The sequence below is a fragment of the Mesitornis unicolor genome, unplaced genomic scaffold (genome assembly GCF_000695765.1).
Source record: "Mesitornis unicolor isolate BGI_N332 unplaced genomic scaffold, ASM69576v1 scaffold2528, whole genome shotgun sequence".
Classification (NCBI taxonomy): domain Eukaryota; kingdom Metazoa; phylum Chordata; class Aves; order Mesitornithiformes; family Mesitornithidae; genus Mesitornis; species Mesitornis unicolor.
Genome location: NW_010203654.1, coordinates 11837 through 25844, shown reverse-complemented (window position 1 = coordinate 25844; position 14008 = coordinate 11837). Strand labels below are relative to the sequence as shown.

The 14008-nt window shown below is 37.4% G+C and overlaps 1 protein-coding gene across 1 annotated transcript in view; it reads left to right on the top strand.

Annotated features, from left to right (window-relative positions):
- The window catches only part of BICD1 (bicaudal D homolog 1 (Drosophila)), a gene marked incomplete at its 5' end in the record, with an annotated part of 81415 nt that extends 71928 nt beyond the window's left edge, over window positions 1-9487 (top strand). Inside the window, 2 exons of the mRNA XM_010190771.1 lie at window positions 3020-3095; window positions 9400-9487. Of these exons, the coding sequence (XP_010189073.1) occupies window positions 3020-3095; window positions 9400-9487 (164 nt within the window). The remainder of the gene's footprint in view (window positions 1-3019; window positions 3096-9399) is intronic.
- Between the last annotated feature and the right edge of the window lie 4521 nt (window positions 9488-14008).

Genomic DNA, 14008 nt, shown 5'->3' with positions numbered 1-14008 from the left:
GACGCAAGACCTGCTGAATTTGGTGAAAACTGCCATATACATATTTGTGTACAATAGCTCCTCTTTGCCTTTTGAGGTTGAAATGATCACTGAACTTTATTTCTTCATTTTAGATTCATGGAACTGTAAAACGGTTCTTAAGAGATCAGCCAGCCCATTCCCTGCCTCCAGTAGTTTATTTCCTCACATCAACTGAAATTATAGAGAAAAGAGATAGTCTGTATTTAATAAATATATTAATAATTTTGTTGGTGGTGTTCTCTGAAGGCACATCAGAAAGTATAATCTTTGTCTGTTCCCCAGCTGTCTTCTACACAAACAGCAAATTGCACTTTCCCTCTGAAGCTTCATTGACACTCCCTGACATTTGAAAAATACTGGGAACGGGCCTCTTCAAATGTAATTTTAAAAATATTTTAAATTTGTTTTTAGTAAAAGAGAGCATATCTGTCTTTTCTTGTCTTTATGGCATGTGATATGAACCACAGAATCAGTAAAAGCATCTTTGAAACTTTTAGCCTTCAACAGTGTAGAAAGAAACAAACACTTATTTGAAGGGAGGGACTGAATGCTGTCTTCTGGTTTTTCACTTTTTAAATTACTTCTTGTTATATTGTGTTTATGACTGTCAGGGCATTAGAGAATAGGGTTATAAACCCTGCAAAATACTTAAAAGGATTAAATATAGAAGGAATGAAGTTAGCTCTGGCACAGCTACTTTGACATAAGTAGATAAGAGCTCCTTTGAATTTGAAATGCGTGTATGTAAGCCATATGCTTTCTGCTTAGCTTTTTCCTAGCATAATCCTCAAAAACGTCACTCCTAGAGGATGTAGGAGGACAGTTCAGCCATTTTAAGTTATGTGGATCACCAGATATCATCCTGATGAAAGTAAGCGTTGAGCCAGATTACACGAGCATTGCTGACGCCAGGTAGAACTGTTGTTCCACGCGAAGTCGAGGGAGTTTGCTCACACTGAGTAGTTATGATCCTGGTTGCATGACGCTTGCAGAATCTGGCACTCTATTCATGCATTCTGCCAAATGTAGCAGATGAAAAGGCATCATAAAATACTTGCAGGATGTTTCAGATATTAGACTAGGATCATAAATCAGGCATTTGCGTTGTTCTGGAGAAGCCTGTCAGAACAATTTCTTCTATATTTATGAAACCTGTCAGCACCTCTTCATCGTGCATTCTTCATTCTGTTCTGTATTCCTGTTCTCACTGACACCCATCTATAAGTTGTCAGGGATTGCTTTGCTTTGGACTTCTGTAAATGATTTTTTTTTAATAAGAGATTAATTTTCATTATTATTTTATTTTTGACAGTAATTTCCTTTTTGCAGTTAGTCTGCTCTGTCTGTGCCCCCCACGTGCCTTTTCTTTTAATTGAGCTTCGTGCAGAAGTGACAGCCCCTTCTACTTGTGCCTCAACCACATTGCAAACTCTTGCACTCCTCTGCTACAAGACGTCCTGAGGACTATAGTGGCCATCCTGGCAAATGGCACAATATCCTTTCTAATTTAATTTCTGCTTCCTGACACAATTAGTGTCAGCACTACTTGTGCATGTGTTTTTCTGATATAGATACCTGGGAACTTGAAAATAGTTCCAAAAGCCTCTCCTAGCTGAAGCAGGAAGAAACTAGTGATTTGGGTACGCTTGCTTCCACCCACTGGAGGTCAGCACCGATCTTCGTAGGATGTAGGGAGAAGCACTCTGGGCTTGTATGAGAAGGAAATGTCTGGGTATGATGCTCAGTGTTGCTAGGAAGGTGTGTTGCTCTGCGTTGTATCCAACACCATTTCAAGACTCTTGACAGCAAATTACATGTTCTTCCACTTGACTGAGACAAATAATAGAAGTGGGATTTGGAAAACATCTACACTGTAAAGAGAAATGATTACTGGTGTTGAGCTTTAAGTAGAAGCCAATTGGAAAAAAAAATCAAATTCTTTCCAAGTACATGAAGTCTAGTTATCTCATTTTTAAGGTTTGGGGGAAAGTAGCTCAGGTTGAAGCAGTCAGAGAGGTTGATAGATCTGCAAACCCTGCTGGAGGCAAAAAGCAATCTCAGGTAGTTTTCCAGATGGTCAGAGTTTCACCCATAGATTTTAATGTTTGAAAGGACCCTGATGATTACTGGTGTAATCTGTTGTCTGATAGTCTGATCTCACAGGCAGTGGAATGAAAAGCCAGACTACTGTGGGGAAAGTGAGCAAATCTTGAGATCTGGAATTCTTGGTAGAAACTAGTGAGCTAGAAAGCAGTCTTGGCTTGTTCAACTACTTTTCTTAAGTCCCACAAGCATTACTGAGTTTAAACCTATGTTCATATTCCAAATGCCACAGTAAAAACATAGCAACAAGGGATTATTTGGCTTTATTGTTATTTAATAGATTAAGAACTAGAATACTGCTTTGAAGGGATTAATATGAAAACTGCCTTGGCAGAGAATTGGTAAAACTATCTGGATAGAACAGTGAAAACCAAATATATCTATTTCTCCCTTTTCCTACAAAAAATAATCTCACAAGCACTATTTAGAAGTTGTGAAGGCTTTCCTGCAAGCTTTTTCTCAAAGACCGTAATGAGATGGTATCTGTAAATGTTATTATATGGATGTAGGTTCTCTGGAGAAATTTTACGTAGCTTTATTGACACTTTTGGTATTACATGTCAGCAAAACAGCTTCACCACCAGCAGAAAAATGATGAGCAAAAGGTTTAAACCCAGGTTATGAGTACAGCTCACCATTGCTGTCTGTTTAAACAAAAATTTGCCACAGTTAAGGGAAGACAAACAAAAATGTCTTCACTGCTTCTTGTGAAAAGAAAAACGGCAAAAACTAATGTTAGTAATACTGAAAAAAAAGGTGTTTCTGTCAGATAAGGAACCAAGAAGACATTCCTCACTAAATCTCTCCATCAGATGCGTAGCCTGTGTATTACTGTTACTAACCCCTTGCTCTGTAATCTCTCTGTATATATGTCTAATTTATCAGTTTCTTGTAGATTGTCAGCAGCCTGCTGCCTCCATACCGCCACACGGCTCACAACTAGCCAGGGGGCCAGATTGCCAGACTGTCAGGTAAACTCAACTAACTCTTTTCTCTTTGCACATAGCTGCATGCACGTCTGCAACTCCCCTCCTCTTCCTTGTACAAAAGCTCTTCACGGCGATTCTTCACTAACAGCAAACTTTTAACAACTTGAGGAACAGTGATAATTTCTGCAGTGACAGTACAAACATGAATCACAGCATTCACACGCTTATATCTATGTAAAAATATGGAAAAGAATGCAAAGTTGAATCCTGCAGTCCTCATTTGGTCTTCTATGCAAACAGTTTCTCAATGGTGCCAAAATAGTCATGAGTTTATTTTGTTGCTAGATAAATTTACATGAATGGGGGACTTCTAATTTTAGGGGTAAGTGTAGGCTTACCTTTTTGTAAGGTGATATTTTAAAGGCAATTGTGTGGTTTTAGCAGAAACTTCTCAGAAACTTCTCTTCCTGACCTGGAAACTCAGTCCCACCATAGTCAGTTCTTAATCCTGTTGTTAAAAGTAAACTCCTGGTGTCTTTGTCCATAGGTGATGCAAAGGCTAAATCGTGCTTCTGAGATGGTTGAGTTAGTCAAGGCACAAAAACAAACCAAAGCAAAAAGAGTTTATAATACTTTATCTGTTCACAGTATATTCTGCACATATATTCACTTATGCCTATACCCTCATTTGAAATACATGACATTATTTCTAGGCCTTAGCCTGATCCGTAGTGACCAAGTTGATCTACATACAATGAAGCTATTTTCTGCCTATAAAGTGGAAGTAATATTAACTTCTGTACTATATATGAGTATTATGAAAATTTTAGTGAGGAGCTAGTGAAAGCTCATTATAGCTGATAAGTGCCATTTACTGGTTTGCAGTTTGGAGTTTTACAGCACACTGAAAAAATGTTACTAGTTCCATTTAAAATCCTTTAAATCTCTGTCAGGTGGTTTCTGCTGTATTTTAGTTGTTACGACATTTGAGAATACCTTGAGTTGCTTTGGATACATGCAAGTTTAATGCCAGCAAGTCTTATTTTAACCTTATTTAATTTACCATCACAAAACCAAAGCCTATTCTATTCTTTCAGGAGCAGCTCTCCTGGTAGAGAATACACTCTAATATCATCCCTCTCTTAATGTTAACAAACAATTGCTCCTGCAATTTTAAGCTTTCTTCTCAGAATGGAAGACCTACCTGATCTATTTTTGCTATATATTTGTTGGCAAGCATTCTGCAAACAAACCCACAAAAAAGGATAATGTCCAAAGGAAGGTCTCAGGTTTTTCTGGTTTGTCCCTGAATTCTTCCTCAATTAGGAACACCTCATTACCTACAACCAGAACTGGAAGTGGTGTTCAAGAGCCCTTTCTTGTCAGGTTTCCAAATCAAAACCATGGTATATGGAAAACAATAATGATAATTTAAAATATGGGTAATATTTTTAAAAATTCAGATCAGTCATCCTACAAACAATAAGCATCTGTATACTTAGCTGAACTATTGACTTTCATAAGACTATTGGTTTTTACCACTAGATTGATACCCTTCCGGCAAAGTGGAAACAACACACTGTTTTTGATACATTAACACTGTTGCCTTGCTTGGCTCGGCCACATAGCTGCATAGCCTCATAAAGCAATGAAGCGTAACAACAGATTTAGTGCAAGTCAGCATGATGGCATAAGTTGCTGAGTGCTTTAAATAAAGTAATTGAAATCTAGAGTAAAATTTGAAGGCATTTAAAAAAACAGACTTAGTGAGGTCAGAGTTTCTAAATCAAGCAGAGGAGGAGGAGCTTGTACTGCCCTTCCTCATCCTCTGACAGTCCCTCCTGGCATGGCACATACGCTTCAAATCACATGGTGATGCCAAATGAAACAGATTAAAGCTCAACCCTGAAGTCATTTATTTTAAGAGAACAGGTATGGTTGTTTTTTAAGTCTCTAACATTATTCTTGCAGTAATGTGACCTCTCAGTGGCATTTCACTCAGAATTAAACATTAACTTGTTAAGACTTGTAATATACGCAGATATTTTCTGCATCCTGCAATATGTCTAATCATGTTCAAACTAGTTAATGTGCCTGACTATAACACAGATAGATCCCCTCTGAACTTTAACATCAAATGCAGAGTTTTTCTTCATCTATATTGAATTTTAAGTGCGACCTATAACTCTGGATTTTCTAGTAATTGTGATACCAGTGCATAGGCTTTGGTGAATCTCACTGCATAAGCTATGAACAGATTCAAACTCCATGACACATCTAGTCAATTTATTTAGCTGCACATTTGTCTTTTTGCTTAAGTCTACATTTATCACCCAATATTAAAAACAGTGTGTCTGTCTATGGATCATATGCAGGTTTCTGTTCAATTCAGCAAAAACCTCATATTGGTTATCAGAGGCCAAACTAGACCCAAGTAATCTATTAATAAAAACAAACCTGAATTTTTATTTTATTTTTTCTTCCAATATGAGGATGATAGATCACTGGAACAGGTTGCTCAGTGAGGTGGTGGAGGCCCCATCCCTGGAGATACTCCAGGTCAGGCTTGATGGGGCCCTGAGCAACCTGATCTAGTGACATTGTCCCTGCTTACTGCAGGGAGGTTGGACTAGATGACCTTTAAAGGTCCCTTCCAACCCAATGCATTCTATCATTCTATAAATTAAAAAACTGATTCTGCAAATGAAATCAATACTAATTTTTCATAAGAAATAATGGTTTTATTTTGTATAAAATAGGAAATCAATTAAAAATAAGGTAAAGTATTACTACGTGCAAAATGGTTGCATTCTGAAAATATCACTGGTCTGTTTATGTTTTCCACTGCTGATTTGTTACAGTTACAATCAATGCCAGACAACATTGCATGCAAATGACATCTTTAAGACTGAGAACAGAGTACTTACTAACACCAATGGGCTTTGCGTGCTATCCTCCAATTGATTTTAGAAATACATTATTGGCATTTTGAGTGCTGGGGGAGGAAGGGGAAAGAGCTTCTTAAAACCAGAAAATAATACTAACACAAAAAATGACACAGACTTCATTCATCAACTGAATGAATAGATCCCCAAATGATACCAGTCTTTAAAGAGAGGTTTACAAAAATGTCTATTAAAACCAAATGTTTTAAAAGCTACACATATCCCATAGGGGGAACATAACAATGTTCTTCCTTATTCTCAGTTAATAGTCAACAGCTTCAGGTTCCTCCATATCCCTCTGTTGCTTTGTGTAATTAACCTCACCTGCCATCCTCTAGCTCAGCTCCAGGACCTGCTGCCACAATCACCTATACTGCCATAAAAAGCACAGTGAATGACATGTGTCACTTGCTGATTCTGATGCAATTTCTGTTTATACACTGCTACGGTAATCTGCGTTAATGAGCTGGATGTATTGTGTTTCTGAAGAGAGGATGGTATAGCAGTAAAGTTTTAGGAAAAGATCCAAATCTATTGGGATTGCAAGTAAAGGATGTATATATGTATATGATGCTACAAAGGTGCCTGTTAACTTTGTGATTTTTTTTTTTTCTCTTCCTAATGCCACCAATATTTATTATTGGTTGAAAGGGGAATGGTGAGGCAAAGTTCTGTATTTCTTGCATGCACAGAAGTGTGCTTATAATTCAAAGTGAGAAGCAACGCAGAATTATCATGAAGAGAAAATGAATGTAATTATGAGCACAGTGCTTCCTAATCTGAGCACAGTCTGGGATAGTTTGTATGACAGTATTTGCAGCCAGGACTGACTTTGTACTGAAGGTCATGCCAAAACATTAATGTTGTGCATATTTGTGTAGAGGAAAACCTTATGTGTCTCAAAGAGGTCCTCTTTCAGGCCATTGCTGTGTAAATAACTGGTCTTAACTACGGCCATTTCCTCACCAGTCTTTTCCCTCAGAGCAAGAACATCTTGTGTTGCTTTTTTTAAAAGCTGGGAAGGAAGCCCAAAAGACAAACACATCTCTGCGAACGAACAAAGAAAATGTCTGTCGAGTTTCTGTTCCTTTCTGACAATTAAAGAAGTCATTTGAAAAAAAGAAATGGAGCAGCAAGGGAAGAGAGTAGAGCAGTCTTTGTAGGGTTACATGACCATCTCTTTGTTTGTCTTCCTTGAATGTGTTGTTAAAGTTCTACTTCACTTTTATTTCTCCGAAATAGTTGAGACTAGTGCTTCTCCTAAGCCTGTCTTGAAGATTTAGGGGGTTCTGAAGCCAGGAGCTGGCTCTTGATGAGTGGATAAGTTTGAGAGTAAACACAGATCTTTTGGGTCCCTCTGCAGGCACTCCTGACACAGACTGAGTGGAGTAGGCAAAGATCTTGCTCAGATCCCTCTTTAGATGCTGTACTTGCACCTGTATGTGACTGAATACGGCATAAGGAAAGGATAGTTACAGCCATGGAAAGAATGGACTTGGTGTCCAACTACTAAGATTTTAGATTAAATATTTATATCTAGGTGCTTAGGGTTAGACTAAATCTATATGTAAACTGAGCGGTCATAGTCCATAACACTAAACACTTTGGGACTGACCTACTCAGGCAGCTGAGCACAAAACAAAGCTTGTGAGTTCCTTAGCTTCTATAACCAACTCTCACCAGCCATTTTGCAATCTGGAAATTCATCTTCAGGAGCATTAATGTAAAACAGAATCTAACTTAAGACATGCAAGTCTATGATCTTCAAATGAGCCTGGAGGTAGCTCCTGATGAATTCTAATACCTGTGGATTTGCATTCATAGTTTCCTAGCCTTCTCTGATTTGAAAATGTGTATGTTGCCATCTACTTTCGTAATGGTGATGGTGTGCTCTCGTTTCTGTCTTTCAGCAACTGCAGTGTCATTTCTTTGTTTCTCTGAGTAAATGCTATATGTGGAAATGCAGACACTGTCAGTACTGCTGGCATTTCCAGTGACAGGTTTTCAAATACCTCTGGCATTTCAAATTGATTAATTTCCAGCAACAGATTAATTGCATTCTGTCAGCCAACACTCCAATAATCTGTGCTGCAGAGATAATATGCAACAGCGTAGTTTCTAAAGAAGGAAAACAGAAAAGGCAAATTTTCTTGAAGACAGGGGCATAAATGACTGTGCTTCATCATATACCACACTGTTGGGCTTGGAATAACTTCAAGACTGTAGAACGTTTGAAGGATTAGGAAGGAAAAACCCCTTCTTTCTAGCACATTGAAGAACTGGTTTGAGGTTTGTTTGGTTTTGTTTATTTTTATAAATTGCATTTACTTGCATTCCATTTTGGTATCTTGTTTTGCCACATGCTTTCCTTGAACATTTAGTGGCTGTCACTTGTCTTAACATTGGCTGGATGCACTGAAGTTTATCCTTATAAAACAGGACAGGTCAAGGCTGAGGGATCATTCAGGACTTACTTAAGCTGTGTCTGCATTGCCTGCTGCAGTGTAGAGTACACTGCTGAGTTGCCTTTAAATGAGCAGACCTGAGTATCTTAAGCTTTTCTGGCAGGAGGACCTTGTAACTCCACATCAAGAAGTGGGGTATGTTTGTGTTAGCTGCCCCTTCTCTTTGTGCTGCCATGGCTAGTTTGCTACTCCAGGCCCAGCTGAGTTGCTGAAAGCTAGGTCAGACCTCTCTGCACTACGTGACAGCATACACTATAAATGCATGTTTAGAGGCTTAAGAGGTGAATGCTGTTATCAGACAAATTTTACATGAAAAACAGTCAAATGACAGAAGTATATGACAAGATTGAAGAGGATTCAAACAGCACAAAACTGGAAGGAAGCAAAACAAAGCCCACACCCTTTGGAAGTATTGATTACAAAATAGGTAATGCTTACATAGGTTATACCATATTGGTATGAATGTACTAGCAAATGAGACACGTTCAGTAAGAGATCACGTACTCACAAAGTGATGAATCCTGATTTCCAGACTGACGCTGTTCTTCGTTTCGAACAATTAATCAGTTACATATAGAAAATCTTCAGTGCTCACAAAAAGAAGGCACCTGTATTTTGTCCTTCAAAGTTGCTCCCCCATTTCGCACATGCATTCATTTCTTCACACAGTGTTTTTCATCAAAGGATGAATACAGCACTTGTGTACATGAATTGACAAGCAGGATATGCATGGCATTTCATGTATGCATCCAGGTATCACTGAATATGTGCATACTGGGGGCTTTCTTTATGTATACTGTGTACCTGAAGATACAGATTTAGAGATGAGGCTTCATCCTGTCTTAAAGTTTCTTTCCAGCCCTGAGCTATTTACATGTATGTAAAAGGTTTGCCATGTATTTTAAGCACTTTTTCTCTTTTCTTTTTAATTTTCAGTCCTAATGCTCTTTCAGAAGAGCAGCCACATTCCAGCTCTCAGTGTGCCCCTCTCAACTGTCTCTCTAAGCCTCCTCCTTACCCCTAATCTTCACATGCTGCGTGAGGGAAAATGCAAACCGAGTGGAGCTCAAGCAACTAAGGCTGGGGTTGTTCCCAAGCAAGCGAGCAGACAATCCCGCCTTGTTGCTGCATTGACAAGTCTGGATTCATATCCCCTGCTCTGGCGACCGAGGGAAGGTTGAGAAGAAGAACACAAAGCACAGAGCCCAACCTATTGAGAAGACTTTTTATGGTTCCTCTGATTGTATTCAAACTTTGCTATCACAACTAAAGTGTAGTGAAATTTAACATCTCGACAAAAATGTTCCTCCCAGCTGCTTGGCTTTACCTCTGAAATAATGAGAGACTTAAGCCAGTATTAAAAAAAGTATGTTACAAAAATCCTACCCTCACATCCTCCAAGTTCAGCCATAGGAACCACTTCAAATTTCCTTTTGTCATTAAGGATGTGATATTTATTTCTTACTTTATTTGCACCAGAATTTTTTGTTTATAAAATACAGTCTTTTTTCTTTTTTTGTGAGAGTTGTATTTAATTGATATTATTTTTTAAAACCAAGCAGAAATAGCTTAAGTGAAGAATGACTGTGTTAATATTAAAAAGAGGCTTGTTGCATTGGCCAGAATATGGCCAATTTTTATTGCACAAAAATGTTGGAAATGGGTTGAATTGAATTGTTAACAATTACTGTATATTTTGCTGCTGCACTGATATTGTATATGCACTTGGTTTTATTTAATTCCTATTACACTAGCTCCTGGTTTTGTTCTAGCTCTTCACTGAAAGATAATTATTAAGCCTAAGAAGGAGATGAAAGGATGATGTATTGATTTGTTTTCAGTTGTTTGCTTGCATCGTAATTATATTTTTGCATTTCAGACAAGTATACAAATTGGTGCTGTTTTTTGGGGTTACTTTCTATTTGGTATCTGAGAAAGAAAATCTAAACCAAGTAAAATGTTGTGTGCTAATTAAAACCATTCTTTCCTCCCGCTCCCATATTCAGGATACTAGTTCGAGGCCTTACCGTGAAAGGCTAGTATGAATGGTCAAGTTGTGTGCATTTCATGTGAAGTATTCTGTGGTGAAAGAACTCATGCAGGTAGGGTTGATGGTGTGGATCAGTTAGTAGGACTTTACTGTAGTGCATTTTTTCCTTGCCAAAAATCAACAGACGCAGAACCTTAGCTCATGTCAGTTTATGACAAATACTCAGGTGATCTACGCTACACAGACTCTATCGCAACAGTGCACAGCGTTCCTAGTTAAAGATTCTTTCCTGAAAAAGCTGAGTAAGTCTGTTGTATTTTTTTTAAGTAGTGGGTTTCAGAACAAAATCAATGATAGCAGAATTTATTTTGCACAGTACCTGACAGCAAGGCAAGTCGCTAAGGAGGAGGGAGTCATGGTTCAGCATCTATGGGCTTCCCATCTGGTCAACAGCTAGAAAAAAGTCTGCAGTACTGCCTACCTGCCTGCTTGTTGGTAACTATTAGACTCCTTGCTTTGTCAGGTGGCCTTAATTTATTTACAGAAGAAAGGCGTAGATCTTTCCACATGTCTTTATTCCTTCTCTGCAGCATACATATGACCTACAAGCAGAAAACACAGTACAGCCTAAGGTACAGAGCAGTTGGGGGAAAAAAAAATCGCTGCAGGTGTAGTTGGAATAATTCTTTCATATTCTGCCTGAATCTGAGAAAATGAAGTCAGTCTTCTGTTAGTAACAGTGCTTACCAAATGTTACAATACACAAAACCTCACCAGAGGAAAGAATCGGTGACCACTCAGTGTGCCTAACAAATCATTATTACCATAGTACCAGTAACGAAGGTGCTGTAAATAGAAATACTCTATGTCATCAACAGTGTATGTCGTATAACCTTGGCAAAGCAGCTGAGCTATTGTAACAAAACATTCAGAGTCAGAGGTGGAGAAAATAGGAACAAACTTATATCCAATTCTGATCAGATCAAACATACTACACTCGGCAGTGTTTCCACTTTGGTTTCCATGCAGTTTGCATGATTCTTCTCATATACATTTACATTGCTATTCAGCATCATACTTAACCTATGTGCTGTCTTGTCATAGAAAAAGCAAGTAAAGACTTACTCAGCTCTATCATACTGTCTGACACTGAGATAACTGCTATTTTGGTTTTTTCTTTAAAAAAAAACAACAACAAACCAAACAACAAAACATTTTGTCTGAGGCAAATACTGCCTTCAAAAAGTTTCTCAGAATTCCTGACCTTGTCAGACTTGTGTATGGATATTGTACAGTGGCTGTGTCTGTGTCCAACAAAGACAGCTACTGTTTATTGTTAAAAAAAAGAATTTGCATTGCGCTTTGAATACAGTTACAGCAGGCTGCACTTGGAATAGTTTTCCCTATTTTCATATCCAAATCAAACACATTTTCCCTGAATTGAAGTTAAATGAAACAGAAATTCAGTGAAATACATTTCCTTTCTATATATATACACAAATTTATTGGAAAAAATATTGTATTGGAACAGTTCAGAAATGTATTTGTTTCCAGTTGTGATTTGCAGAGCAACTTTGGGAAATTGAAACATTGTACTGGTTTGTCCATGTGGATCAAGAGTTACAAAACAGCAGCCAGTGGTATAGTCATTGTGGTCACATTTTATAGAAATAGCTTCTCTCAAGCTTTAACTTCTTCATCTTTAAGTTTTTTTAATTTACATTTTTTATATGTAATAAAACTTAAGTGTTGGAAATGTAAGAGAACTAGAAACGAACCAACTTAAATGTACAAATGGTGGTAGTTACTGCATTGTAAATTATAAAACTGTGTAGGTCCCTGGGACAACTTTTGTCAGTTAACCAGTAGAAAATAAAATTCATATCTTGAACCTGAGATGACAAACTCCTCTTTATTATATAGTGATTGATAACATACAACTTTGTCAGAGATTTTTGTAGGAAATATTTACATGCAAACTAAAGCAGAACCAAAAGCCTGTTTTTTTAAGGGTTGCAAAATATTTTATTTTGCCTATTTAAAATTAATTCATGATTTTATTGTAATCTATTCGGTTTTTTAAAGATTAAGAAAAAATTATACATATATTTGTAACAGTTGAGTGTAGTCAGAAATACTGAAATGTGTCCTACACAGTAAAGAAGGAATTTAAATCCTGCTCTGCCTTTTGTATCTGAAATGCAGCTTTTGTTCTCTATGATGGCCTTGAAATTTCTTTGGATTTGGAATAACATATTCAGTTCTGGGGAATTTTGGTTTGAGTTTTATCTTTGGATGTGGTGATAAAATATTCCTTGTTCAGTGAAATGGAAATCCAGTTTATAGGAAATGCATGGGGGAAAAAAGAAAAAGGAGATAAAAAGATGAATGAATAAATAAATTGTAAAATGTAATAGTATGGAAGATGTATTTCCTATCAGCCAGAAGGAAAATGGAGGCTTTACAGAAAGAGGAAATATTACTATCTTTCATGCTAATCATATGGAAGCTCCCACCGTTTAGATGGAGGCAATAGTGAAATTCTTTCTGATTGACAGGTTGGCATCTCTGTGCTTTCTCCATCCACATTTTTCACAGTAAATTAATGTATCCATAGCTGTACAGTAAGGTTCATAGAATGAAACAGTAATTAAGGTAATGCTGCAAGTTTTAATGCCAAGATGACTTTCAGTTTATTTTTTTATTTAAAAAAAAAAGTGAACTTGTTTAAGCCATTTGCCATATTTAAGTGTGAACAGAAAGGAGATTATGTTATGAAATATAACCTCACTTATGAAATATGACCTCACCTATGAAAGCTGCTCATAACAATTATGTTGCAAATACCTAAGTAAGCTGTTAGCAAAGTATGACCCAGACCAGGCCCGTATTCTCATACCAACCGTATGCCAAAGTCAGTAGTCATGCTACCAATTCCACTATAGCTGGATGGATCATCATCATAAGGTGTAGATTTTATCAGCCCTTCTGAGGTCTGTTCCTTTCTTTGGCAGAAGATGCATATCCACTGACGTTACAGTATATTTCTTTCTTTTGTACTTTGGAAATCTTTGTTTGAGAATGGCAGGCACTGAAGTTTTACCTTTGAAGTATGATAATTGCTACAGTTACCTCTTTAAAAATTCCAGTCATCACTTTTCTTCAGTTTTGCTTTGCTGTGTGTGCAGTGAGTCTGAAAGGGTTATACAACATTCAGACTTTTTAGCCATTAAGGGGTTGGGTGTTTTTAGTACAATTAAGTATCCTGTGGAAAAGAAACAAAAAAGCAATTGCCTTTTGCCTTCAGGCACAAATGCATCTAAATATGCAATGTAAAATGCGTGCATGAGATTCTTAACATCATGTAGCTTTTTCATATCCATAACTAAGCTAGAAAATTCTTATTTCTTGTGTGATCTGCATATTCCTCCAGCTAGAAAGGCAAGAGTACTATCACAGAGAGTCTGTAGCTTTCATTTGGAGGTGCACGGCTTAAATCCTTATTGGATTTTAATCTCTTTCCTGTGGAGTTCTTGAAAATCCCCTTCATGAAAT